The following is a 26,849-nucleotide window of genomic DNA, read 5'->3' as shown; positions in this document are numbered from 1 at the left end:
GCGCCCTTCGGCCAGCCCGGGAGCCGTGCCAGGTCGAGACTCCGGCCGGTCGCAAGTCTCCCCGGTCTCAGCGTCGATCCGTGCGCAGCAAGACCAGCGGACATGACCGGTCCACCAGGGGCTCCGCCGCCGGCGCTCGCAAGCCGCGGGTGAAGAAGAAATCACATCCCCGCAAGGCCAGGAGCGAGGACATGGCCCAGAGCAAGGAGGTGGCCCCGAGCGAGGAGATCGCCAAGAACGAAGAGACGGCCCAGAAAGAGGAGGCCGCCGGGAGCGAGGTGACCGAGAGCGAGGACGTGGCCCCCAGCGAGGAAATGGCGGCGACCGGGCTCAGCCTGACTGTCACCCACAGTAAGTGCCGGGTGGGCGCCGGGCCGGGCCCTGAGCCCGTGGGAGCATGTGCCCTTGGTTTGCCCTGGCTTCCGGAAGTGTGGGCTCTTGGCCGTGCCGGCGTGGCTGGCTTTTGCCCATGTCTTGGGTCTGCATGTGGCTGTTTGTAGCCTGCCTCCGGCCGCGTGTTGGAGTGTGGCTTTGCCGCCCCTTGGGGGCTTAGCTGTGTGTTGATGTGTGCCTTGCCCGGCTTGTATTTGATAATGTTGTGCATGACTGCCAGGTGTCACTTCGCTCTGAGCCCAGGCGGTTCCTTTTCATCGGGGCCACCCAGGGTCCGAATCACGAGGCCAGGGTTCTAGCACAGTGACTGAGCGGTGTCTGTCTTCTTGTGAACTAGGATGCTACCCATCCTCTCCTGGGCTCGAGGCCGGCGCAATGCACCGGACCCAGGCCAGTGCCTGGGAAAGTGATGATACTTGCATTCCAAAGAGCATGCTGTCGGGGGTTCTTCCTGCACGTATTTTCTGAGCACTAACCGTGCACCAGGTGTGCCCAGTGGGAGAGCCAGTGCTTCGAAGAAGGTGAGAGCAGTTGAGCCCAGGGACAGGGCAATCTTTTGGCAGGATGGCTCGTGATCAAACGCTTGGGCTGTGGAATGGGCCCTGCAGTCACAGTTCTGACTCTTCCCGGTGCTATGCAGGTCTCTCTCCCCAGGCAAGTCCTTAACTGACCCGAAAGTAGATAAAAGAAGGCAATTCCTGAAATGATCTTCTTAAAACCCTTTCTGCATTCCATAAGGAGCCCTAGTACCGCAGGGATCGAGTGCTGGGCTGCTAACTGGACTGTTGGCAGTCAAACCCACCAGCAGCTTCTTGGGATAGGGCACTTTGCTGATGGGCATGGAAACCCTACGAGGCATTTTTGAGTTTTGTTTTTGATGTATTTGTTAAGTGCTCAATGTTTGTTATTAATATTGTTATTGTTAGTTGCAGCAATAATAATAGTAAGCCTGTGGATGGTGGTAATGCACTCCGCTATTTGAAAGGTTGAAGGTTTGAGTCTACCCAGAAGTGCCTCAGAAAAAAGGTCTGGCAATTACTGGGGTAGGGGGTGGGGGCGGGACATCAACCATTGAAAACTCTACGGGACACAGTTCTACTCTACACCTCAGGGGGGTCTCCATGAGTTGGACTCGTCAGAACTTTATCAAGGAAACCAAAATCCTTGTGCAGGCTCCCAAAGGAGCACTGGGCAGATAGAAACAGGCTCGTCATAGTAGGGGGCCTAAGAGGCCTAACAGATCTGCCTTTGCTGGTTTCGGAGCCCTGGTGGCACAGTGGGGTGCGAGTTGGGGTGCTGTTCTTGAGGTCAGCAGTTTAAAACCACCAGCCTCTCAGTGGGAGAAAGACGAGGCTGTCTACTTCTGGCAAGATTGACAGCCTCAGGAGCCCACAGGTCAGTGCCACCCTGTCCCAGAGGATCACTGAGTTGAAATTGACTTGTGGGCAGTGAGTTTGTTCTTTATATTGGTTTAAGTGAACTCACTCTCATCACCCAATGCTTTTCTTTCTCCCCAGGCAATGAGAAGTACGACATTCATGTAACCCCACAGCAGGGTGCCCAAGAGCCCATCGTGCAAGATCTGGCCCAGGTTGTTGAAGAGGCTACAGGGGTCCTGCGGCCTTGTCAGAAACTCATATTCAAGGGTAGGCATGTCTTCTTCTAGCTTTGAGCCTTTGTGGCTCAAGGGCAGTTCTAAAAACCTCTCAGCCTCACTCAATGGTAACTCTACCACTTTTCCAGTGGGGACACATTATTCACACTCACTCATTTATTAATTCTTTCAACGACTACTTACCAGGGACTTGGTAAGCACGGAAGCCACACGATTTTGGCCGACCTCTCACTATTTTTGGTCAAGTCCACAGGCAGCCCTCCCTAACTAGGCTTTTGTCCTGTTCCCATTAGATGGTTGCATGACACCCTCAACCACATTTGTATAAGATGTATTGAGATAGCGATTAAATAATTTTTTTTGTCTTAGGTGCTTAACAGCTGCTAGAATAATAAACTTCATGGGCCAAGATACCTGGATGTTTCCCAGTGCCCAGCCCAGAGAAGGCGGTGCACCAGAGAGGCCTGGAGGTGGCAGGCCCAGTCAAGGTGCTAATCACTGCCAGACCCCGAGTCCTACCTTGGCTGCCTTCTCACTCCTTTGGGGGTTCCCCTCTTTGGAAGGGACAGATTAGTTCTGTTTGGTGCCAGTCATTAGAAAGGATTGGTGTTAGGAAGTGTTCTTTATACTTCAGAGTAAGCTTTAGGGCCCACCTGCTGGCGAGAATCATCCTTACCTGATTATAAGGCCCTGTTTCGAAAGAGGAAAGCACACAGTAGAGACAGTTCCCCTAGATTAAATCTCTTAGATATGGTGTGTCTCTCTCTACTCATACTTCTCTTTAGTCTGTTTTCTTGACAGAATTGGGACCAGGTGGACTATAGAAGTTTCTGTTCTTTGTAGAACTTTATTCTTCGATGCCTTAATGAGTCACTCATCTTCTTAGCCACTGAGTGTTGTTGCCCCGCCCACTTTCAGATTTTATGCCCATAAATTATTGGCCAAACTGGTTCCCCCTTATTTTGGAGGGACCAGTAAATTTTTGCTTTTCTCTGTCTCTTCCGTTTAAAATGGGTGTTCCACAAGGTCAGCATATTTCTCCGCTGGGGTGTGTGTGACTTAGCTCTGCAAGGTGGATTTTGTTCACATGGGTACTTAAAAGGTTTTTGTTGGGGGTGGGGGTGGTGACATCTGTGTCATATGTTGTTGTTGTTGTTGTTTTTAGTCATTTTATTGGGGGCTCATACAACTCTTATGACAATCCATACATACATCAATTAGGTCAAGCACATTTGTACATTCGTTGCCCTCATCTTTCTCAAAATATTTGCTCTCCACTTAAGTCCTTGGTATCAGCTCCTCATTTTCCCTCTCCCTCGCCGCTGCCCCCCATGATCCCTTGATAATTTATAAATTATTATTATTTTTCCATGTCTTATATGTCATGTTTTTATTGTAAACATAGGTAATGAACCGTTTGCCCACTTAACATGTTTCTTGTGTGTAATTTAGAAATTTGGAGTATTTCACAAGTTTCCGTGTCATCCTTGCTCATGAGCCGTTTGAAACTTCTCTATATTGTTCTGAGACTAGCTTACGTGCTGTCAAAGCAAGCGTGGATTATAGAGTTTTTGTAGCGTTTTAAAAGTAAAACTGGTGCTTCTCTGTTAACCAGGGCATTGCGGTTGCCAGGGGGAAATGAGCTTTACTGAGTGCAAAGTGCCTTGCTGTGTACTTGCATCTTAGTGAATGGTAGTCCCCTGCTCCTGAATATTGGCTTGTTTCCGTGAGTCAGTTTATTGAGCCAGTAATACATTCCATTTCTCACAATAATAAGAAAGATTGCCTGAAATGTGCTTAAATAGTTCTTGTGTAGGCTCACATCTGGTGATCTGCTTAGAACGGCGGTTCTCAACCTGTGGGTTGCGACCCTTTGGGGGTCAAACGACCCTTTCACAGGGGTTGCCTGAAGCATTAAAGTAGCAAAATGACAGTGATGAAGTAGCAACGAAAATAATTTTATTGTTGGGGGGTCACCACCACATGAGGAACGGCATTAAAGGGTCGCGGCCTTAGGAACGTTGAGAACCACTGGTTTGGGAGAAATACGTACACGTGACATCCCAGGGTCAAGACAGCGTTATCAATGTATCATCCCCTTAGTTAGTAGTGAACGCATTTGTCTGAGGTTGATCTCAGTGTTGACTGGACACCGGTCCCAGCTCAGCGCACCTTGCTTCTTCCTGCAGGAAAATCCCTGAAGGAAATGGAACAACCTTTGTCAGCACTTGGGATACACAATGGTTGCCGGGTCATGCTAATTGGAAAAAAGGTAAAATGGCCATGGTCTCCTACACGGTTCTCTTCAAAAGACCCAGCTGGGAATCCGCATTCTGCGTCGATGAAGCTCTGGTGAGATGCATGTGTCGAGCCTGGTTTTCTTTTTCTTCTACCTGCTGGCCCATGCTTCCAGTCCTGTTGGCGAGGCCATCGCCCTGAGGAGGAGGCGCGGAGGCGCGCGCTCTAAAGGGTCTGTTGGCTTGGTGGTGGAAACTCAATCTGGTAAAAGCAAAACCGGTGCTGGAGCCAGGGCTTGCTCATTTACAGTGGGACTGGCGAAGGAGCTTTTATTAAAGCAAACCTAGAGATGTTCCAAAGAAGTGCCCTGGGTATCTTTCAAGAACCTTGCTCCCCCTTTCTGCCTCATCTGGTGAGGGGGGGGACCCTCTGTGGCTAGAAGGAAAGAGTTAGACTAAAGAATTGAAGATGAGCAAAGCCAACATTGAACGAGGGCCTTTGGTGACAGCTGAAGGCCCCTGAGGTGGTGGAAAGGGCAGGGTGGGGGTGGGGGGTCAGCCCTGCATTGTGACACGCCGAGATTGTTGGTCATATGAGGGGGGCCCTATTTTGAGGGCACTGGTTGGTGCTCCGTGGAGAAAGGGCCGAGATCAGCCGCGGGAGAGCAAAGAAAATTGAGTTCAGGTTTGGAATCACCAGGGGAGTGAGACGGGCCTCGGCCCTGGCGAGGAGTGAACAGCGTGACATAGTGTGATAAAGCAGCAGCGCGTGGCCCTGGCTGCGGTCTATCTAGGGGCGAGAAGGGGAACTATTTTTGCTTAAAGGTCACAGGATGCTAATGGACAATGGGCAGAGCTCAAGGATTGAGTTTGAGGAAGCTGTAAGTCTCTCAGTTGGAGCCCTCTTTGGGTATGTGGATGCCAGTTGAATTCAACTCTCAAAAGTCTGTCCCTTATGTAACTTTACTACATTATCTATAACATAGTCCCTCAGAACATGTGGCCGGGCTTTTAAAAATACAGGCAAAGTGTTTAGGAGAGTGCCTGGCATCGTGCTAGGTGCTGTTGAGTCAGTCAATCAGTTCCGAGCCTGTGTACCACAGAACAAAACCCTGCCGGACCTGCTCTGTCCTCACGGTGGTTCTGTTCGAGCCCATTCTTGCAGCCACTGTGTCAGTCCATCTCACTGAGGAGCTTCTTGGCCTCTCCAGGGACTGGTCTCGCCTGGCAACATGCCCAGAGTGCCCAGAATGAAGTCTGGTTCTAAGGAACAACTTGGCTGTATTCTTCCAGGACACGTGGCTTGTTCTGTTGGCAGAGTGTTTTCTTCGCGAGCACCCTCCTTCAGGTGCATCTATTCTTATTAATTATCCAGCTTACACAGGGATTTAAGGTAACTGAAAATACCAGCGCTTTAGTCTTCAAACACTTTACAGAGCTTGTGTGCAGCAGATTTGTCCTCTGCAAGACGTTTGATTTCTTGACTGCTACGCCCGTGAATGTTGATGGTGGATCCAAGTAAAATGAAACCGTTTGAGAACACCCATCTCGTCTCTGTTTATTATGGTGCTGGCTGTTGGTGCAGTTGTCGGGACTTTGGTTTTCTTCACATCGAGTCGGGATCCGTACTGAACGCTGCCATCCTCGATCTTCATCAGCACGAGCTTCAAGGGCTCCCTTTGGGCGCGCCAGGTTGCGCATTTGCATACGGCAGGCTGTTACTAGGCCTTCCCCCCATCCTGGTGCCCTGCTGGTCTTCACGTAGCCCAGCTTTTCAGATTATTTGCTCAGCATGCAGATTGAACAAGTGGTAACAGGACCCAACCCTGTTGCACACCGTTCCTGATTTTACACCATGGAATGCGCCCTGATTCTGTGTGCGCAACAAACAGCCTCATGGTCCACGGACGGTGAGCGTGAATAGCAGCCTGGCTTGTAGGGAGAGCTTGATATGAGGGCCTGTCCTTGTTGGCAGGTTAAATTGGAGAGCTCTGTTGGAGGGTGACATGCCAGGATTCTATTTAAAGGCAGCGTAGACTTCTACCATCTCAGTCGACTGGACTCCTCAAAGGGGTTCACTGCAATTTGTTCACCCTCCAAGCGTCAGTCTGGCCATTGGTGGTCAGCCCCGGGTGGAGGCCGAATCTGGTCCTTGGGCTGGCTCCATGCTAGAGCGCACTCTCAGGCGCTCACCAGCGTGTTTACCTGGACCTTCTCTCGTCTGGAGCTTTCTGGGTGGAACGCCTTGCTGTGTTGCCTCAGGCTTGCCTTTCCAAAGAGCAGCGGGTTTGAGACTCTTCTTTGTCGGAGAGCGGGTGGGCTCAAGTGCGATCAGATTTTACCCCCCAACCCCTGAAAACATCCGCTGGTCTCGGTGATTACTGACTTCATTTTACACTTAAACATTTCAGAACAGCCCAGAGGAAGAAGCTGAATTAAAGAAGTTGAAAGCTTTGGAGAAAGCTGTAGAGAAGATAGCTGGCCACCTGGAAGAGTTGAGTAAAGATTTTGCTGGAATCCAGCAGGTAACTCTGCTCGTGGCCTTTGACCTTCCATCTGCTCTGAGTACCTTAAGGACTTTGGGTCTGTGCCGTGTGACATGTACGAAGGCAGGCTTTGTGTTCAAAGGTGTACACCCAGACCTTGTGGCCTCAGTTCCTGGCGCCACCCTCTCAAATATTGCTTTGGGCAAGTTCCTCATTTGTGAAAGAAAGACAGGTGGCACCTTCTTGCTCTTAGGCTTGCTTGTGAGACTTACTGATGTAGCCCGAACCTGGTCTGTATGTGTTGCTGCTGCCCAGGTGGTGCCCATGGTGCTCACAGGAGAGCGCCTGCTGTGCTGGGGCATGACTTCCCTCAGTCCCACTGAGTGCATTTAGCAAGGCCTGGTTCTGGTGGCCTAGTGGTTCTCCTTGGACTGCTAGCCATAAGGTCCACATTTTGAAACCATCAGCAGGGCTTGCTGTCCATATAGAGATCACAGTCTTAGGGGAGGAAGGGAAGAAACGGGAGCTGATATCAGGGGTTCAAGAAGAAAGAAAACATTTTGAAAGTGACAGTGGCAGCAATTGTACAACAGTGCTTGATATGATTGAACTGTGGAATGATAGGCTATCGGTAAGAGCATCAATTAAATGATTAATTAAAAAAATGTTCCCGTCTTGGGAAGTCACAGGGGCAGTTCTACCTTGTCCTACAGGGTCACTGTGAGTCAGCGTCGACTGGATGACAGTGAGTTTGGTGGTGTGTGTGTGTGTGTGTGTGGCACATTTGTAAATTCGTAGACTGTCCGAAGTGAGGGTGAGCTTAGTCAGAGAGCTGATCACCCTTTTCCAATCCCTTGTATTAGAGACAAAATGCTGAAGCCTTGTGAGGACTGGGAGCTGTTTAAGACCATCTGTGTTTTCTCTTTCTCATTCTGTGGATGTGTTTTAATTACAAAGGTGGTATGTATTGATCACACACACGTTTTAGAGATAGGCACAAATGTGGAAAATAAAAATGACCTGTAGGGCCTCAACTCAAAGAGCTACTGTTAAAGCCTAGAGCACATTTTCCATCTTTAAAAAAAGAAAGAAAAAATAAATAAAAAATTTTAAAAAGAAAGAAAATTACATTGATCATGTGTACACATTGTGAATCATTCTTTTATTGGATAGCAATTGGATTTGGATTGGATATCATTGGATGATAATTTCCTAGGTCCAAAAAAAAGCCCCCCCTCCCCCCCCCCAAAAAAAAAGCTTGCAGAGTAGTATTTACTCAGATAGGACCGTACCATGTTTTACCTGATCATTTCATCGTTCTTCATCACCTAATGTCCATGGCTCCAGAAAGTCTCTAGTCTGTGAGAATTTGAAACTCTGTTCTGCATTTTCTCTCCCTTTTGACCAGAATTCTTCCATAGACTCTTTGGTTAAAATGTTCAGGAATCGTAGCGAGGCAGCATCTCAGAGCAAAGGAGGCAACTAGCCACACCTTCCCTTTCTCCTCCCGTCCCCTATTCCCTCCCTCTGTTGCTCCAGGCAGCGAGACGCCAGTTGTGCTGTGGATGGCCACTGTCATGAGGGCTGCCTTTGGTTAGTGTGACTCCTGCTAACTACTGCATCGGGCGTTGTGGTCGTCTGCCCTCTTGTTCTCACAGTGACCTCCCAGCGGTGTGACCCTCAGAATCTCCATGAGGCACAGCCCGGCTGCAGACAGACCGAGCAGACTCCCACACCTGTGCTCCCATCCCAGCTGCTTAGGTGTGGGTCACCACCTGGGACTGAGGGCGTCGTCCTGTGGGCCACGGGGGTGCAGCGAGGCCGTGAGCTCACGGTGCGGCCCAGGCCTGTCCATCCCGTTTTTCCAAGAGATAAGTTCTGAAGTCTGACCTTGTCCCCTGATGTGGCAGCTTCGTCAGCTTCCCTGCCTTGGGGGCCGGATTCCCATCAGCCCCAGGGAGCACATTGGATGATGCCTTCTTCCTCCCTAGGGTTTTCTGGCCAAGGATTTGCAGGCTGAAGCACTTTGCAAACTTGATAGGAGAGTGAAGGCAACCATCGAGCATTTTATGAAGATCTTAGAGGAGATTGACACGTTGGTAAGTCAAGAAGAATCTAGTGTTCTCTCTCCGCTGGTCTCGCTCTGTCAGGCACGTACTCCTCTGGCCTGAGAGACATTATCAACCTGAGCATCCACTTGTGTGCTGGACACTGAGCTAGGTCCTGGGTGGATATGTGGTAACACCAGGACACTCACAATTCTACCACCATGGGGCTTTGCCCGTTTACATTGATGTGTTAAAGTATCGGTAACCATCACGAAGCTGGGACCCACGGGGTACAGGCTGATCTTGGGATCAGAGAAACCCTAGGCTTCCCTTTTCCTGATATCCAGGTGACTGGTCTTCTAGCTAAGCTTCTCACCTGCACAGACTGCAGTCAGACAGACTCAGTTTTTTCTCACCTGCACAGACTGCAGTCAGACAGACTCAACCGTGTATGCATGTTGTGTGACCCCGGCCCCATGCTATGGCAGTGACAGCTCTAGCCTGATGCCCCATTCATGATGGTGAACTCTGTGCTCAGGATTCCAGGCGGCATGGAGTGGGTTAAGGAAGCAGCAGAAGGCACTTATCCTGCCCTGGTGAGCTCATGGTCTGGCCAGAGCAGGGTCTTCCTACTCAGAAAACAGGGAAACCGCTAAGTCCCAGGTCACAAGGCCAGTGTGTATGTGCCAGAGACTGGGAATAAAGGGAGCCTGTATAGAGATGAGAGCCAGAAGCAGCGCGGTTGCAGGGTCCAGAAGCAGACGAAGCTTCCTGAGCACCCACACGCCCCTGTCACTGTGGAGTCTACATGTTGACTTGCTTCCTCCGTAGATTCTGCCAGAAAATTTCAAAGAGAGTCGACTGAAAAGGAAAGGCTTGGTGACAAAGGTTCAGGTGAGTCGTGTGGCAGAGTGTGACAACGTGTGATGGGCAGTGGGGGTGGCAGTGCATGAAGGCAGGGCTTTTCTGTCGGCGGTGGCTTATTTCTCAGCTCGAGCCCAAAACATCAGAGAAGAGCCTCACCTGTGGCCCTATAGTTACATTGGCACTTAAACGAAGTAGGGAGGAAGATGGCTGATGGGTAGGTAGGGCAGCCACGCTACCCCATTCCTGGAGGCCCCCCATGTGGATTACCAGGTATGCGTGCCCTCCGAGGTTGGGCAGTTGTAGTCAGAGCCCTGGGCCCAAGTTCCCCTCCATCACCCTCTGCTTCTGAAGCTCAGGCCAGGCGCCCATCTCTGTCTCTGCACTCACTGCCTGTGAAGTCAGTCACCCTTGGGCTTCCCAGAATGGCTTCACGGGGGCAGAGGTTGGCTGGCCCTCACTGCCCAGCATTTCCTGTTTTAGGAGTTCCTGGCCGAGTGTGACACGGTGGAACAGAACATCGGCCAAGAGATGGAGCAGCTGCAGTCCACAAACTTGGCCCTGGCGGAGTGAGGTGGGGCGGCGGGGGCTGCGCTGCCCCGAAAAACAGCATGCCACCTGCTCTGCCATCTCCAGAATGGAAGTCACTGGCTTCCTCCTGGGCTGCTGGGAATAATTGACCAACTGCCAGTTTTCTTACTCCTAGACCTGTTCTCAATGAAGAAGTCTTGTCTTTGCAAACTCATGTAGAGTCCCTGTCTCTGCCCATTCTGTTCCCATGGGCTCTCTGGAAGCAAGGTCTCCTGCCCAGCTTTCCACCTCTGGGTGCTTACTTCGGGCTGAGCCTCTCTCATTTGTCCTACCTGAGATAGCTCATGCTTGAAGGCCACCTGGTCTTCAGAGACATCTGGGTGCTTTGCCCCTGTGACCCTCTCGGCACAGAGAGGCACATCCCAGGAGATTGTGTCGTCGGGAATGGCCCGGAACAGGTGTAGATCAAATATCCCTCATTATGACCTGCTTCCCAGACACTGGCTGAGTGGTTAGTTCCCACCCCATGCCCTCGTCCCTCAGTGACCCTGCGTGATGCGTGGACTTCTGGTCCCCTAGCACAGCTCCAGAACCTTAGAACCCCGTGTTGATTTAGTCTCTGCTTCAAGTCAGGCCAGAACTGTGGGAGAGGAAGTGTAGAGAGGGGAGGCAATTAGAAGGGGAAGCTCTCTGTAAACTCGGGTGAATGTACTTCCTTCAAAGACATTCCCCCCACCCCCTTTTCTGGATATTTATTTATAAATCATTTTATTAGGGGCTTATAATTCTTTTCACATTCTGTACATACATCATTTGTATCCAGCACATTCATACATGTTGCCATCATCATTCTCAAAACACCTGCTTTCTACTTGAGCCCTTGGTATCAGCTCCTCATTTTCCCATCCCTCCTCCCTCCCCCCTGAACCCTTCATATTTTATTATTTTGTCATATCTTACACTGTCCGACATCTCCCTCACCCACTTCTCCGCTGTCCATCCTCCAGGGAGGAGGTTATATGTAGACCTTGTCATCTGTTCCCCCTTTCTCCCTCACCTTCCCTCTATCCTCCCAATATCACCACTCTCACCACTGGTCCTGAGGGGTTCATCTGTCCTGGATTCCCTATATTTTCAGTTCCTATGTGTGCCAGTGAACATCCTCTGATCCAGCCGGATATGTAAGGTAGAATTGGGATCATGATAGTGGGGGGAGGAAGCATTTAAGAACTAGAGGAAAATGGTGTATTTCATCGTTGCTACACTGCACCCTGACTGATTCATCACCTCCCCCCAATTTGCCCCAGATGGGCCCTGGGTCCCCACTCTGCACTCCCCCTCATTCACAATGCTATGATTTTTTTTTTTGGTCTTCAAAGACATTTCTGTTGACCTTTGTGCCCTTCTGAGAAGAGGAGGCCCTGAGGATTTCCTTCAAGGCTGTTCCTGTCCACTTGGTGGCCTTTGTCCCTGGTGTTATTTAAAAACAACATAACTCACTGGCATATCCATCCACCAGGAGAAGAGTGTATAAACTCTCTTCTCCTCTTTTGATGAGGTATAAGAGAAAAGCTGCCTGTGGCCCTAGTTGGAACCTAGGTGGTGTTTAATAAAGCCTGGAGTGCCAGCCGTCCTGCAGCCTGGGGCCAGGAGGGCCCCTTACAGGCCCCTGAGGCCCCCCCTTGTGCTGCAATGAGGCTTCCACGATGCCCCAGGACTCTAGCCCAGAGGGACTAATGCGTGTGGCAGGGATGGGCAGGTAGGTAAGGCTCAGGGTGCAGCCCAGCCCAACTTTAATCAGTGGCTCAGAACCCCTCTGTTCTTATATCCTGTGAAATCTGAGAGAGCTGGAATTCAACGGAATGGCCTTGTTCTTCCGGGTCTCCCAAGGGAAACAGTGGAGTTTTCCTTTTCGGACCAGTTTCCACCTGACACGAGTTCCAGCTTTTACAGGTTCCACTGTGGTAGCTGTGTCGCCTTGGGCCACATTTAAGGAGAAGCTGCTGTGTGCCGGACAACCATTGTAAATTCTTTATCTGTATCAGTTCTTTAATCAGATTATAACCTCGGAGGTAGGCAGATTCTGGGAGGGGGGCTCTGTAGATATTTGGAGAGTGAACGCGGGTTGACCACAGATCGGTAGTGGACTTGCCGTGGATGCACCTGGTCAGTGCTGGAATGTACAGCGTGACAGCTATTGTCTTATGTAAGGGTGGGAAGAAGAGAGCCTGGGGCCGGGGCTGCTGGGCAGATGGGCAGGCTAGTGCTGGGGCCTGGCTCAAGGACCTACCGCACAGAATGGTTCATCCCAGGCCTCTGCTGGGGAGCAGGGAGAGAACACCTTCTCAGCCACTCGTTTTCCGGGGGCACGGTCAGTTCTTCCACTAGAGAATGAGGGAGTCTGAATTCCACAAACTTCCTTCAGCTTCACAGAGCTGGAGACACTGGTCTCCCACATTGTCTGCTAAGGCAATGCTTTCTAGGTGGCTTTCTGGTCACAGCTTTAAATGTGCTCGGGACATCCGGTTGAAAGTGGCAGAACAAAGAGATGGGCCGAAGACGCACCTTTATTGACAGGGTACTGGTTGTCCCACATACTTTGGGGAATGTCGGGCAGCTGGGCCTCAGGCACTCACCCCTCCATAACTCGGCATGTTGCCATCATTCCCTCGGCCTGCAGCCAGACCAGGAAACCTAGACTATTGGCAGGGTGACGGGTCAGGTGTGGGGTGACGGGCACTGCGCAGCATTTTGAAGTCAAAAGCTGACCTCTTAGAATCCTGGCTTCTCCAACAGACAGAACCCCCTTGGGATCTCTAAGTGTGGGCATGTGACCAGTTTGAGGAGCACTCGGGGAACAGGGAACTGAATGTAGTGCAGGAATCCCTCCCCCACATGTCTCCCCAAATTTCCAAAGACACTGCCCACTTAGCTGGTTTGGGCTTTACATCTTTATATTTTATTTGTTTATTTTATGTCGTCTCTCCAGCCTGCCTCTTCATGCTGGGCGGGGCTTTGTGGACGTCAGCATTTGCCGTCCTTCGTGATCTGAATGTCCTGCTTGGTTTTCCTGGGATCACAGGGAGACGGTGGTGAGAACTCACCGCGGGACCTGTGACTCCCTCGTTCTCCGTCTCTAGCCTGGACCTTGGTCCCGGACTCCTGGCCTGTTCCTGCTGTTGGCCATTGCACATCTCTACCGGGCTGTCCCCGAGGCTCAGCAGTTCACAAACTCATCTTCACCCCGCACACTGGCTCCACCCCTTACTTCCCCCCAGCTCCGCATGTGGCACCACCAGCTGTCCAGGCCGCCCAGCTAGAAACCAGCCTGTTGCCCTTCCCTCCTCCCTGCTCACAGCCAGCCCCACACAAGCCGGTCAGTTCTCCCGGGACTCTGTCTCCTAACTACGAAGAGGATGGTCTTTTTCCAAAGACCGCATCCCTCTGTTCTCCTGCCCGTCTGGCTAGAACTGTGCAGTTTCCAAGGGTTTCTTTCTCTTTTGTGAGCAAGGGTTTTATTGGTGAAGAAACTGAGACCAAACATGATTAGATGGACCGGCATCATGTCTTGGCCCTGCTCACCTTTTTACACTCATTTCCCACCTCTCCCTAATCTCCCCCAAACTACTCCAGTGGAGTCACGGGATGGATCCTCAAATGCAAACTTTCTCTTCCAGGCCTTTCCAAACCCTTCTTGCCTCTACTTGGATTGTCTTTCCTCATGCCTTCTTTTTTCCTGACTAATTCCTTTTCATTCCTCCAGATTGAACTCGGGTGTCTCTTCCTCCGGGAATCTTGTCTTCCCTGCTCCTATATAGCAGGCGGCTCACCTGCTTCTGAGCACGGACTTCTCTTTGCTGCCATGGCCTGACCATCATCCTGGCTTTCCTGTTGACTGACTCAACTCCGGGAGGCCAGTGATGCTGTGTGGCTCAGTTACCCTCACTGCCTAGCACATAGTAAGTTCTCAACCTTGCTGCCTGGAGAGGTGCAAGAACCAGGAACAGAACCTGGGGTTTCTGCCCTGACCCCAAGCTGCCCTCCAGCATGGCTCTCTGCTTGGAACCATGGCCTTCTTGGAATTACATTTGGGCTCATTTTGTCAGGGGCAGAATGTTGGTGAGCTCTCCTCAGGGGAGAAGCAGCTGGAATCTCACTCCCTCTAGACCTGTGGGGCCCGCCCAAGCAGGCTGGGGAGGAAGAGGAGGGCGACTTACATCCGGGCCAAGCAGAGCTGGCATTCACTGTCATACGTGACCCCGTTGGTGCCACAGACTGGGTTGAATGTCTTGGAACAGGCTGGAGACTCTGCCATGTGCTCACAGATGGGCTGTGGGGGAGAAGGCGGGGAGGCAGGAGCAGCCGGGTTTTAGAGAGGCCAGACAGGAGCCCAGGGACTCTGCTTGGATATTCAAGCAGGCCTTACCCACCCATTGCCAGCAAGTCACTTCCTGTTCCTAAGGACCCACAGGACAGAGTAGAACTGCTCCTTAGGGTGCCTGAGACGAAATCTGTACAGCAGCAGATGGCCTCCTCTTACTCCCTTGGAGTAGCTGGGGGGTTCGACCCTCTGATCTGTGGCTACTGGACAACATTTAACCACTGCTCCACCAGGGCTCCCGATCACTCAGCCCCTTGGTGTGTTTGCTTGTGTGTGTGTGGCCATGCGGGTGCCTGTGTCTCTGGGTGAGCATATGAGCGTGTGCCTGTCTGCTGAACCTGAATGTGCAGATGTCTAAGTGGGCCTGTGACGAGTCTGTGACCTCAAGCTCCTGGGAACAGATTCCCACACTCCTTAGGACTAACTGGAACCGGTATGCTAGGGCCATCGAGGGTGACAGGACCCACCTCCTCGGTCCCCAGGGGTCCCGGCCTCATTTTGACCTGCTTGACCTGGCAGACTGTTTGCTCTGTGTGGGGAGGGCTGGAGACACAGGGTGGGGCTTGGGAATGAACTGAGTGAGTCTGGATGGGTCTCAGGCTAGGTCAGGCCTGGGATTGGAGCTTCGGCCGGGACGGGTGTGGGTGGGGAGGCAGTGCGCGAGACACCTGCATTGTGCCACTGACTAGCTGTGTAACTTTGGATGAGCTCTTTCTGCTTTGTAGGCCTCAGTTTCCTCTTCTGTGAAAATTAGAGCTGTTCACAGAGTTCGTCTCATGTGGGGTTAGTAATTGAACTAGCACATATGAAGAGTTTGACCCGTGTGGAACAGAGTAAGCTGCTGGGTGGGAAGATGGCTGCTGGGGGGCCGAGAGGCTCACATAGGCTAGCTCCACTGTCTTGGGATCACTGGGGCCATCAGACCCAGGATCCAGGAGGAATCGGCTTGGTGTTTGTGTGCAGAGTGAGGGGGTGAAGTGGGCTATGCGGGGCAGTTGGGGCGTTCCACAGGTCATTCGGTGCAGCATGGCAGGTGTGGAGAGAGAACGCTCGCTCCCCAGCATTGATGGGAGCACCTTTGCAGCAGAGGGCAGAGCTGGACCCGCCTTACCATCCTCGAGAAAACAAGCTTTTCTGCCGACACTGGCACATCTGAAAGATAAAGAAGCAAGCACGGGCTATGTTAGCCCTGGGTCCCAGGGCCGGGGCCTGGGGCCTACTGCTCCCTGTCCGGGGACCTGCCTCAGCCACTTCCAGGTCAGGAGACCAGACTGGGGCACCAGATGATGGCCTCTGGGAGAACAGGGACAGAAGGTCTAGCATGAGGGAGGTCACTCCAATCCAGCCTTTTCCTCATGGATCAGATCCCGATGACAGCGTTGCCTTCCAGATCCATTTAAAATGCCAATTGACTCCGTGACAACGAGGCGCCAGGCAGTGAGGATGTACCATCCTGGCTGCTAGTCCCACCCTCTCCCCACTGGGCAACAGAGTGGAAGGGTGGCTGTAGTGGATGCTGTCCACGTGCCGCCTGCAGGCGTTTCCCCGCGTCTGGGCGTGTTAGTGCCTCACAGCCGAGTCCGCCTAGGCATTGCCCTCAGACCAGCTGCCTCACTGACAGTCCACATCCAATGACTGTTATGAAGCCTCCCCGCCCCCTTGGCTTCATTCCGAACAGTGCCGAGGGGTCGCCCGGCTGTCCTGCAGCCCCAAGTGCACTGCCAAGAGAGTGACGGGCATTGAATAGGCAGCTGGCATCCTGCAGCCCCAGGTGCACTGCCGAGAGGGTGATGGGCATTGAGTAGGCAGTTGGCATGATCTGGTTAATGGAAATAGTCCAGACATCATTCAACAGGAAAGGGGACTTGTAAACGGATGGCTCCATGCCGCTGACTCGGCAATACAAAGCGCAAACAGCGGATACCTCCGACGACAGCAAAAGCCAGACTACAGACCAGTTGGGTCTGTTTCTGCCAAGCTGATGGAAACGGAGCAGCGGTGGGGGTTGGCCTCTGGGTGGGCATGTGGTGGTGAGGGACTTTCCGGGTGGTGGGAATGTTCTGTATCTGGATAGGGTTTGGGTTACGTGTATGTGTGTGTGCATTTTCCAAAATTCACCAAAGGACCCACTCAGTCTTTGTGCATCATAACATGTAACTCAGGACAATGGTCCTCAACCTTTCTAATACCCTTTCATTCAGTTCCTTATGTGGTGACCCCGTAGGTGGGCAGACCCACCTGGAGACAGAGGAGTGGTGTCTCAGTTCCTAAGACCATTGGAAATAAGGTCTTAGGTGACCCCTGTGAAAGGGCCGTTTGACGCCCCCCCCCCCTCCCCAAAGGGGTTGCAACCCTTAGGTTGAGAACCACTGGCATGCAGGAGCTGACCCCAAAGTCCCAGCCCAAAACTTTCCCACCTGGTGTGCACCCTTTTCCCAGCCACCCACTCACCTTTGTCCACTGCGAGGAGGGCAATCACAGCCAGGGTGAGGAGCCACAGGCGGACTGCCATGCTGTCTCTGGGCCTGTGCTAGCCGGAGACTGGGCGGAGAGCAGGAGAAGGCCCTGTTTATAGTGCGATTCCCCACCTTATCTTATCTGGGGCCAGATGGAAAGGCGGGGAGCATCACCCCAGCAGCTGGAAAGGGCTTGTGCGGGGTGAGGTGGGGGAGGGGCCTGCTGGCTGCCTGTGAGTCAAAGCTGGCTCCAGGGGAAGGACTGGGACAGGGAGAGGGAAGTTGAAATAGGAAGAGATCACAGAGGCAGAGCAGAAAGAAAAAAGGCAGCAACTGAAACACGGGCGGAGAAAAGAGGCTGGCCAACTGTGACCTCTCAAAAGATCCAGCTGATGGTGGTGGGCAAGAATAGCCCTCTTCCTGCTTCCTCTTCTGAATCAGGCTTACGGTTGGGGCCGCTCCCTCCTGATGTGCAGCTCCAGCCATTTGTGAATGATCGTGGGCAGAACTGTTCCGGTGTGTGATGTTATGATTGCGTCCAATCATTTCTGCGGACTTTGAAAGGGGCATGCTATGAATGTCTTCCAGTCGGCCGGCCAGGGAGCTGTCTCCTAGGTTTCTTGGCGTAGATGAGACAGCGCTGTCAGCCCCGCATCAATCTGTTGAAACATCTCAACTTGTGTCCCCTCAATTCCTGCAGCCGTGTCCCTTAGACAATCGGAATATATCAATGAGTGATTCAGTTACCTACTTTTTTTTTTTCAGTTATCTACTTTCAAATAATTTCTTATGTGCATTATTACCAAGAAAAGAAAAGAGATGAGTTGATCGGGGCTGGCTGCTTTTCGGTGCTATTGAGTTTGCATCCAGCGCAGAGGGACCCTGTGTGTCAGAGCAGAACTGCCCCTTGGGCTCTCTAGGCTGTACTCTACAGGAGTGGCCACCCAGTTGCTGGATGGTTTGAACCATTAACCTTTGGGTCCACAACCCTCACCTCCGCCACCAGGGCTCCCCTATCTGTACACCTCTTGTCCTTTCGATGGGCAAGTTCAGCGCACTCTGCAGATTTAATATCCCTGAAGAGAGTCGGAAAAGGACTCTCATTACCAGTTTTACTCAGTTTTGGCCTCATTACCACACATTTGCATCAAGATCTCAGTGCTGCTTCACTTTTAATTGTGGGCGAGTTCAATCCCATGGAAAAATTGCTAGACTAGTACAAGGAGTTGAAGAGAGGGACTTCTGCTTCAAGAAGAGCCTCTTGAGGCACACCAGGCAGGTAGACATGGTCATCTCCATGGGCCAAATCTACAACCTAACCTGGCCCGAGGGCCCTAATCTCCCCAGGATCCTGTACTGCCCGTGGGTGATTCTCAGGAAGATGGCATCTGACCTTTTGTTGCTTTACCAGGCAGAGCAAATATTTGACAATGGTGACCTATCCTCCCGGAAGATGGTCACTTTAAGAAGGGAGGGAACTTCTAGGACATCTGGGTGCCAGTCCCTCTCCCCACCCTTCTGAAGCCACTCCTCAGTGACGAAGCTCACCACTTAAACTAACTTCATTGCTGGGGGGTCATTGAACACAGAGACCCGTACACAAGTGGCTTGCTTTCCTGAGGCGCCTCCGGGGGGTGCCATATCTGTCGCTGGCCTCTTACACCCACACGAGCCCCTGGTGGGCTCCTTCAGGATGAGCAGACCCTGTCCCTGTCTTTTTTTTTTTTTTTTTAACATTTTATTAGGGACTTATACAACTCTTATCACAATCCATACATCCATCCATTGTGTAAAGTACATCTGTACATTCTTTGCCCTCATCATTTTCAAAGCATTTGCTCTCCACTTAAGCCCTTTGCATCAGGTCATCTTTTTTCCCTTCCCTCCCCGTTCCCCCCTCCCTCATGAGCCCTTGATAATTTATAAATTATTTTGTCATATCTTGCTCTATCCAACGTCTCCTTTTACCCCCTTTTCTGTTGTCCGTCCCCCGGGAGGAGGTCACATGTATACCCTTGTAATCGGTTCCCTCTTTCCAACCCACTCTCCCTCTACCCTCCCAGTATTGCCCCTCACACCCCTGGTCCTGAAGGAATCATCTGCCCTGGATTCTCTGTGCCTCCAGCTCCTATCTGCACCAGTGTACATCCTCTGCTCTATCCAGACTTGCAAGGTAGAATTCGGATCATGATAGTTGGGGCCCTGTACCTGTCTTGTAGATGGTGACATGCCAGGACTGCCCATCAGAATCCTGGGCTATAATGAGAGAGGGCAAATGGGAGAAAAGGGACTTGTCACCTCCCATATGTGGGACCTCTTAGATCTCTGTCAATGTGGCAGGAGTGGCTGCTACAGGAAAGCGGAACTCTGGGTCCGTTGCAGTCCAGAGTGAGGTCACCGGGTCAGCTGCGCTGCTGAGACCTGCTGTCCTGCTCTGCTTCCTAACAGTTGTCCCACCGAAGGGTGAGCCTGACTCCACTCAACTACTCGTAGACACCACACTGTGAATGTCAAAATGCACCCAAGTCAGCCATTGTACAAGTGTCTGAGGAGGAGCGAAAGGCCAAGTGCTTGGCCATGGCAGGAAGTGAGCCAGGCAGGAAGTGAGCCAGGCAGGAAGTGAGCCAGGCAGGAAGTGAGCCAGGCAGGAAGTGAGCCAGGCAGTGAGTGGTCTGCCTTCAAGGAGCTTGTGCCTAAGTGGGGTGAATGGGCCTAAACAAGTGGCAGAACTGGATCCTTACTATTGGGCTAAGTCCCACAAACGAAACCCACACAGTGCTAGGAGAAGACCCCAGCCTGACCTCTGACTTATCAGTATGGAAGATCTGAGAAGACCAAGGGATGAGGGTGTGGGAGGGGGTCGTAACAGAGTGGAACAGCATTGTAGAGTGAGTAACGGCGTGTGAGGGTCCTGAAGCCGGAAGAGCTTAGCGTACTGGAGAAACAGGACAGCTTGGGCTCTGGTGAAGTCAGTGACCGTGAGCTGGGGCTGTCACGGTCAGCGGGAGCCAGCCCTTGAGCTCTGCTCCTTGGCTCCATGTCCCTGCACCTTCCAGCAGTGGGCTCCTGGGAGCTGAGTACTGGGTCTGGCTGCCTCTCCACAGAGTGGAGGGAGTCTGCTTATGAATCCATCACTGTATCTCCACCTGCCCCTGGACCTGACGCCATTCCTTCTGGCCTGACAACGCCAAGAGTCTCCTGCCTTCTGCCCCCAGTGTGGCATTCCAAACCACTCTGCACCCAGTGGCCAGGTGAGCATCCTAACATGCAAAATGGGCCGTCACCCCTGCACCAAAGGCTGAAGTAGTGCCCAGTGACAACCGAGAAGGGCCCAAGACCCTTCCGCACCTGATCCCCACTTCTCTTCACCACTTCCCCTTTGCCCTGCCGAACCCACAGTGTGCCCAGTTCATTTGCTCTGCTTGCAATGCTGGTCTCCCTTCTCCATCTCCATCCCGCTCTCCTGGAAGAACAAGTCAAACCTCCCGCTTTTCGGAACCTTCCCTCACCGCCCTCACCAGTGCCCACTGCCCCCGGGCCCCGCTCCTGCTGCACATCTGCTTCCCGGGCAGAGTCTGCTACCTACTAGGACGCTTACTGGGTGGCATTTGCTTGTCTGCTGTGGTGACTATGCTGGAGGCTCCATGCGGATGGGGACAAGGCTTCGTTTATCTCTGTCTCCCCAGGGCCCAGCCCTGAGCCTGGCCTACAGCAAGTGCTCAGTCAGTGCTGAAGGACAGATGCCGAAGGGGCAGAGAACAGTGGGTCCAAGGACAGAATTGCTGACAGCGTTGGGGAAAGGGCTGTGAATGGGAGGCAGCTGACCCTTGTATGCCCCTGGTGCGGCACTCCCATAACACAGCCGACCTCAGATGGCATGTCAGAGGTCAGAGTGTCCCTGACACAAGGGACGGCTGCCTCTATCCAGTCTGAGCCACCTCCTCCTCCACTCTGCCCTCCTCTTCCCTCCCTGGAAGGTAGAGGGGGGCTGTGGGAGGCTAGACCAGGAGTGAGGAGATATCTCTAGTTACTAGCCACCTGCTCTTCTCTGCACTTTTCCCATCAGCAGAGAGTCAGCTGTGAATAAGATGGAGCTATTCCTGCCCTGGTACAGTTTCTCTTCTAGCCGGGTGACTGACTACAAAGACACATATGAAACATGCTCCACAGAAGAGGAATCAAGCAGCATAAAGGGAGAGAGTAACCGGTGGGGGGGGGGGGTGCTGGCTATTCCTTTAGCTAATGGCACGTGGGCAGAGAGCTAGGGGAGAGGCTGCCAGGCAGAGGGAGGGTCAGTGAAGAGACCTCAGGTGGCTGCCAGCTGAGTGTGCTCAAGAGACTCACAGCAAGGCATCGAGCATGGCTCACATGGAGCGAGCAAGGCAGTGAGAGGCAGGAGGTGAGGTCCACGCCCTGCTCAGGTTCTGGGAGCCTCGCACATGTCTCTTCCCCATTTGGGGCCTGCACCTGTCCCGGGAGCTGCTGATGTGGGAACACATGTAGAGCCCAGGCACCTGGGCCAGTGCTGGGTCAAGACAATTAGAGACCTAGGCAGGGAGCGAGGCAATTCCCCCCTCTCCCTCTCCTGCCCCAAGTCAGAGAGAAGGCCTGGGAAAGGGACATGATCCCCGACTGGGCCCCACTGGCTACCACACCCAGAAGACTTCAGACCACCCCTTGAGACTTGAACTGGAGCCAGAAATTCAACCACTCCTTGACGACAATGCTGGATTCATTGGGTTTGAGTCACAAGTCCTGCTGATGGGTGGAGGGACAGCCCCTTGTTTGGCTTAAGGTAGCTGAGCTGAGCTCAAGCAGGCCTTGGGTCTACCAGATGGTGTGCTGGGTTGACACTTGCCCTGGACCATCTTCCCTGGCTCCCAGCCCACATCCTGCTCCACCCTTCCTATAGCTCTGGGGCCCCATCTGCCCGTCTACCTGCGGTAACACCCAGCTTGGCCCCTACTCCAGGAGGCCTGCTGTGGACATAGTTACCTCCACAGAATGTCTGTCGGTCATTTCCCACTTTAACTAGACCTGAGCTACATGGGGGGGGGGGGTATTTAGAGGAAAGGGCACCCCTTCTACATCCCACCCCTCTTTCATTAATAGTTTATTGTGACTTGGGTGAAAGTTTCTGGAACAAATCCACCAACTCATACTCAGGTTGTTTCTTGGCTTAAGTGAGTGACCATTTCCTCGATGTAACAACACTCACGCTGCGTGTCCTCTCTGGCTCCCCTGCCTCTTGCATCTCTCGCTCCTATCCCTTCTTGCCTTCTTGTTTTTTGGCACCTAATGTCCTTTTAGGCTCATGTGCTCACTAGTTCTGAGAAGCACATTCCTCACAGGTGTTATAATTCACTTTCTGGGCCTGGGTATTGTTTGGCTGCCAGGTGGTACCCGGGGGTGGGTTTAGTTCCAGGTTTGAAGCGTGTCTGAGGGCAGCAGTCTCGGGGTCCCACCAGTCTAGTAGAAAGTGAGTCTGGTCTTTCCCATGACTTTGAATACTGGTCTACATATTCCTTCCACTCTCTTTCGGACCTTCTACTGTGACCCTGATCCAGGCAGTGGGCGGTGGTCATAGGGCATCTTCTGGTTCTGGTCTCAGCTAGTTGTTTGTGTGGTCCATTTGCCCTTTGGACTTCTTTTTCTTTCCATTTTTTTTCTTAAGATTTTTTCTTTCTACATTTCCCCCGCCCCTTTCTTTTGCTCAAGCTAGGGAGACACCGGTGGTCATGTCTTAGACAACCACTCTGAAGCTTTCAGGATCCCAGTCACTGCTCATCATAGCAGGAAGGACTTAGGACATGGTCCTCAAAGTCAATTATTTGCCTGCTCCCGCTGTGGGGAGGTCTTGCGCAGCAGAATTTCCCAGTTGGGTCCATCATTTGATGTCTTGGCGGCTGCTCCCGTGGATGTTGATTGTGGATCCAAGCAAAAGGAGAACCTTGGTAAGTTCAGTGTGTCCTGTTTAGCACGACGTTGCTTGTTGGTCAGCGGTGAGGAGCTTTGTTTTCTTTACATCGAGGTGCGATCCATACTGAAGGCTGCCGTCTCTCATCTTCGTCAGTAAAGGGCTCTTCAATCCTCTTTGCTTTCACAAAGCAAGGCTGCATCCTTGTCACACCACCGAAGGTTAGTTAATAACTCTTGCTCTCATCCAGATGCCATGTTCTTCTCTGTTTGACTCAGCTTCTCGGACGGTGTGCTCAGCCTCCATTGAATAAATATGGTGAAGGGATACACCCCCAATACACCCTTTTCTGTTTAAAACTGTGCCCTATCTCTTTGTTCCGGTCAAATGATCAGCCCTTGGTCTGTGTATAGGTTCCACATGAGCACAGTTAAGTCCTGGAATTCTCATCCAGAAATTGTTATGAGCCACATGGCCAAGTGCCGTGGCACGGTCAACAAAACACAGATAAGCATCTTTCTGGTACTCTCTGCTTTCCCCAAGATCCATCTGGACATCAGCGACGATATCCCTTGTCCCACATCCTCCTCTGAATTGGATGTGAATTGTTGGTAGCTCCCTGTTGACGTGCTGCTTTGGAATTGTCTTCAGGAGAATTTTACTGGCGTGTGATAGGAATGAGATGGTTTGATGCTTCCTGCACTCTGTTGGATCATTTTTCCTTATGAATGTGCACACATATGACTCTCTCGCAGCTGGCGGAGCAGACCTCTAGATTTCTTGGCATAGATGAGTGAACGCTGGCAGCATTGTAACAGTTTGTTGAAACATCCCCGTTGCTTTGCGTCACTTCCAGGTGTCTTATTTTTCCCAACGTTGCCTTCAATGAGGCTTCGACTTCTCAGTGTCATAGGCTGTTCTTCTTTTAGTATCACAGGTTCTTGACCCTCTGCTCTCTCCGTAAATGGTTAAAGGTTGACTTTTGTTTATTCCTTCTAGCTTCTCTTGCTGCTTCCCTGGTCCTTCACTATCTGCACATTATTGTGGTTGCTTGGTGCCCTCGAGTCAGTTCCAGCTCCTAGCGACCTCTCGACAGCAGATTGAAACACCCCCCAGCCCTGCACCCTCTTCACATGTGTGTGGGAGCCCCTTCCTGCAGCCACGGGACCCGTCCATCGCATGGAGAGCCCATTTTGCTGCCCTTCTACTTGACCAAGCGTGATGCTTTTCCAGGAACTGATCTCTCCTGATAATACGCCCACAGTAAAAGTCTTGCCTTCATCACGTTTAAGTACATTCTGGATCTCCTTCCTCCAAGACAGAGCTGTTTGTTCTTTTGGCAGCCCATGGTACTTTCAGGATTCTTTGCTAGCATCAAAGCAGGCCCAGGTACAAGTCCTCCAAGCACAGACAAGAAAGGGCTCAGAGCCAAGTGTCACGAGACCCTTTTCCTACGCTTCCATGGCTCTGATGGGGTTGTGAAGAAGACTGGAAGTTGTGACCAGGCACACCTCTAGATCACGATTTGTTCTGATAGGGGCCTGGGGCTGCAAGCAACAGCAACAGCAAGACTGCTGCGGGCCAAAGCAGAAGACAAAACTTCTGGAAGCGTGTAGACCCAGATAAAATGATAATAGATTCTAAGTCATTTTGGGGGGAGGTGATTCCAGGAAGCACTGGTCAGGAAGCCAGGGAAGTGCAGCGGAGAAGTGGAAGGAGCCAGTCAAGCATGCATTACCGGGAAGTGGCCTTTGGGAAAACTGGCTGTCAGTCTTACCAAGGACTGCTGGGAGCCTACATGGAACAGCCCACACTTCGGTTATCTTGACTGTGGGGTGAGGAAGCGGGGGCATCTGCCTCTTCCTGGGCGTGCAGCACCCCAGGGGGCAATCAGGAGGCAGCAGTGGCTGCAGAGCCTGCATGTTGGAGCCTGGAGCCCTTTGCCGTTTGACCTTGAACAAGTCATTCCACTGCTGAGCCTCATTTCCTCGTTTATAACTGTACCCGCTACGCATGGTTGTGTGGTAAGTGCTCTGTTCATCTCCAGGGGCGCTGTCCGTATCACAGATCTATACTATGTACTGAATCAAGAGTGACGGCAAGTAAGGTATCCGGTATGCTTAGGAGTAACATGCAACATGTCCAAAGGATGCTGGGAATTGCTGGGGGGGGGGGGGAGGCATCCATTTTGTTCTCCATCTCCTACTCCCCTGATACTCAGACTGTAGCCACGCCCTCCTGCTGTAGACAGACTTACTCCACCCTGCCAGGGCCGCGGGCAGGGGTGCTGTAGACTACAGTAAGCGTATAGCACCTCAACGTGGTGTCACGTAAAACCCAAAGAGCTGTCCCACCTAGAGGGGCTGGACAACAGAAACGTGGGTGAAGGGAGAGAGCAGACAGTGTAAGATATGAAAAGGAGTGTGGGTGGGAGGGTGGAGGAGCGGCTTAGGGAGGGAGGGAGGGAAAAAAGAGGAGCTGATACCAAAGGCTCAAGTAGAGAGAAGATGTTTTGAAAAGGATGATGGCAACAGATATACAAATGTGCTTGACACAATGGATGGGTGGATTGTGATAAGAACTGTAGGAGCCTCCAATAAAATGATTAAAATTAAAAAAAGAAGAGCTTTCTTGCCTCTCCCTTCAGCCTCCTTGGTATATAAAAAACACGAGAGTCTGGTTGGACCAGATAAACCAAGTGCTCAGTTCTTGAACCAATCACCGTGACCGGTGGCGCTGAACTACATATTGGCCAGGCTGGGGTTACGTGCCCCTGTGGTTGGCGAAAGGAGCAGGACAAAGCAATTAGAGACTATCAGACCAAGCCCCAAAGTTGACCTAAAAGTTCAGAAGGCTGAAGTCCTTATTGCAGCGACCCAGACCAAAAAACACTTCAAAACTCCCTGCCATTGAGTCATAGGGTCCCTAGAGCAGAGGCTGGGCTGCCCTATGGGTTTCCCTTAACTCTTTACGGGAGTAGGGAGCCCCGTCCTTCCTCTTGGGTTTCAGGTTCGCCCCTGGTGGAGGCGCACGCCCTCTTGAGGCAGGGCACGCACATCCGGTGGACTGAGAGGCTAGCAGCTGTTAGCAGCCGGGAGAGGAGTCTCCATTCTCACTCGGGCCATATTTGCCGTGCCTCCGCTTGACCGGGGAGGCCTCAGCGCTTCCCTGCCCCTCCCTGATGATGGTCCCCTGGAGGGTGTGGTCTGGCACGGTTCTCCTGCCCACCCTTCCCTCCCCAAGGAACTCTCCCTCGGAGCCCTTCCGCTCATGCTGTCCAGTCTTGACTGTCCCCTCCCACCTGGCCCTTGTGAGTACTGCTGGAAGGTCTCCATGGGGTGAAGACGCCATGTGGGGTGCAAAGAGCGAAGCTCTGAAGTAGGCGTCCCTGGGTGTGACCCTGGCCCTGCCGCTGACCAGCCAGGTGACCAGGGGCCAATTGCCGCATCTTTCAGAGTCCTAGTTTTCTGGCCTATGAAGGTGGGGATACCAACTCCTGCATGGGATCAATAGGCCTCCCTTTTTGTCAAGGGCTAGAACCGAGCTCCGGGCACCCAGAGAGCATTTGCCCCAGGATGGCACTGTTGGTGAAGGGCCCTTTGTGGATGCTCCTACCTCCCGGAGGGTTAATTTTAAGCAATCTTCCCTTCCAGGTTCCCTCACCCACCCCCCACAAATGCAACTCCTATCCCCTGCTGCCACTCCACCTGTTGGCCAAGCCCTGGAGAAGGTCCTGTGTGCCCACCAGCAGGCCTGCTCCTAACGGCCATGAACCCAGATGTCCAGGCAGCAGGCCACGGGAGCTGCCACCTATAGAGCAGCGCTGATAGGTTCAGCCTGACAATGTGACCCCAGCTTGGCTTCTCCCCCTCATACCGGTGTGAGGTGCTTTCTAAGCCTTTTCAAAATAGTAACCTCTTG

General features: G+C 52.3%; 2 protein-coding genes and 1 non-coding gene across 4 annotated transcripts; 1 reads left to right on the top strand and 2 right to left on the bottom strand.

Annotated features, from left to right (window-relative positions):
- The first annotated feature begins 51 nt into the window (after nt 1–51).
- Nucleotides 52–10,388, top strand: BAG1 (BAG cochaperone 1). 2 transcript variants are annotated; one of them, XM_075560025.1, is made up of 7 exons: nt 52–351; nt 1,911–2,039; nt 4,198–4,280; nt 6,657–6,770; nt 8,723–8,830; nt 9,611–9,673; nt 10,127–10,388. In XM_075560025.1, the coding sequence occupies exons 1-7, from the start codon at nt 192–194 to the stop codon at nt 10,214–10,216; spliced, it is 747 nt and encodes a 248-aa protein (XP_075416140.1). In that variant the 5' UTR covers nt 52–191; the 3' UTR covers nt 10,217–10,388. The 2 variants fall into 2 exon arrangements, with proteins under 2 accessions (XP_075416140.1, XP_075416141.1); XM_075560026.1 differs by lacking the exon at nt 6,657–6,770.
- LOC142460448 (U6 spliceosomal RNA) lies at nt 3,459–3,561 on the bottom strand. Its single transcript, XR_012786649.1, has one exon. It is a non-coding gene; the product is annotated as a U6 spliceosomal RNA (small nuclear RNA).
- Nucleotides 10,389–13,198: 2,810 nt separating the features above from the next.
- On the bottom strand, nt 13,199–17,443 carry SPINK4 (serine peptidase inhibitor Kazal type 4). The gene is made up of 4 exons (XM_075559489.1): nt 17,007–17,443; nt 15,667–15,707; nt 14,392–14,504; nt 13,199–13,244 (listed from the first exon to the last, which is right to left on the bottom strand). Exons 1-4 carry the CDS (start codon nt 17,065–17,067, stop codon nt 13,199–13,201), a joined length of 261 nt encoding a protein of 86 aa, XP_075415604.1. The 5' UTR covers nt 17,068–17,443.
- Between the last annotated feature and the right edge of the window lie 9,406 nt (nt 17,444–26,849).

This window comes from Tenrec ecaudatus, chromosome 10, assembly GCF_050624435.1.
Source record: "Tenrec ecaudatus isolate mTenEca1 chromosome 10, mTenEca1.hap1, whole genome shotgun sequence".
Lineage (NCBI taxonomy): Eukaryota > Metazoa > Chordata > Mammalia > Afrosoricida > Tenrecidae > Tenrec > Tenrec ecaudatus.
The sequence above is the reverse complement of the archived record's forward strand: the minus strand, read 5'-3'. Positions and strand labels throughout refer to the sequence as shown.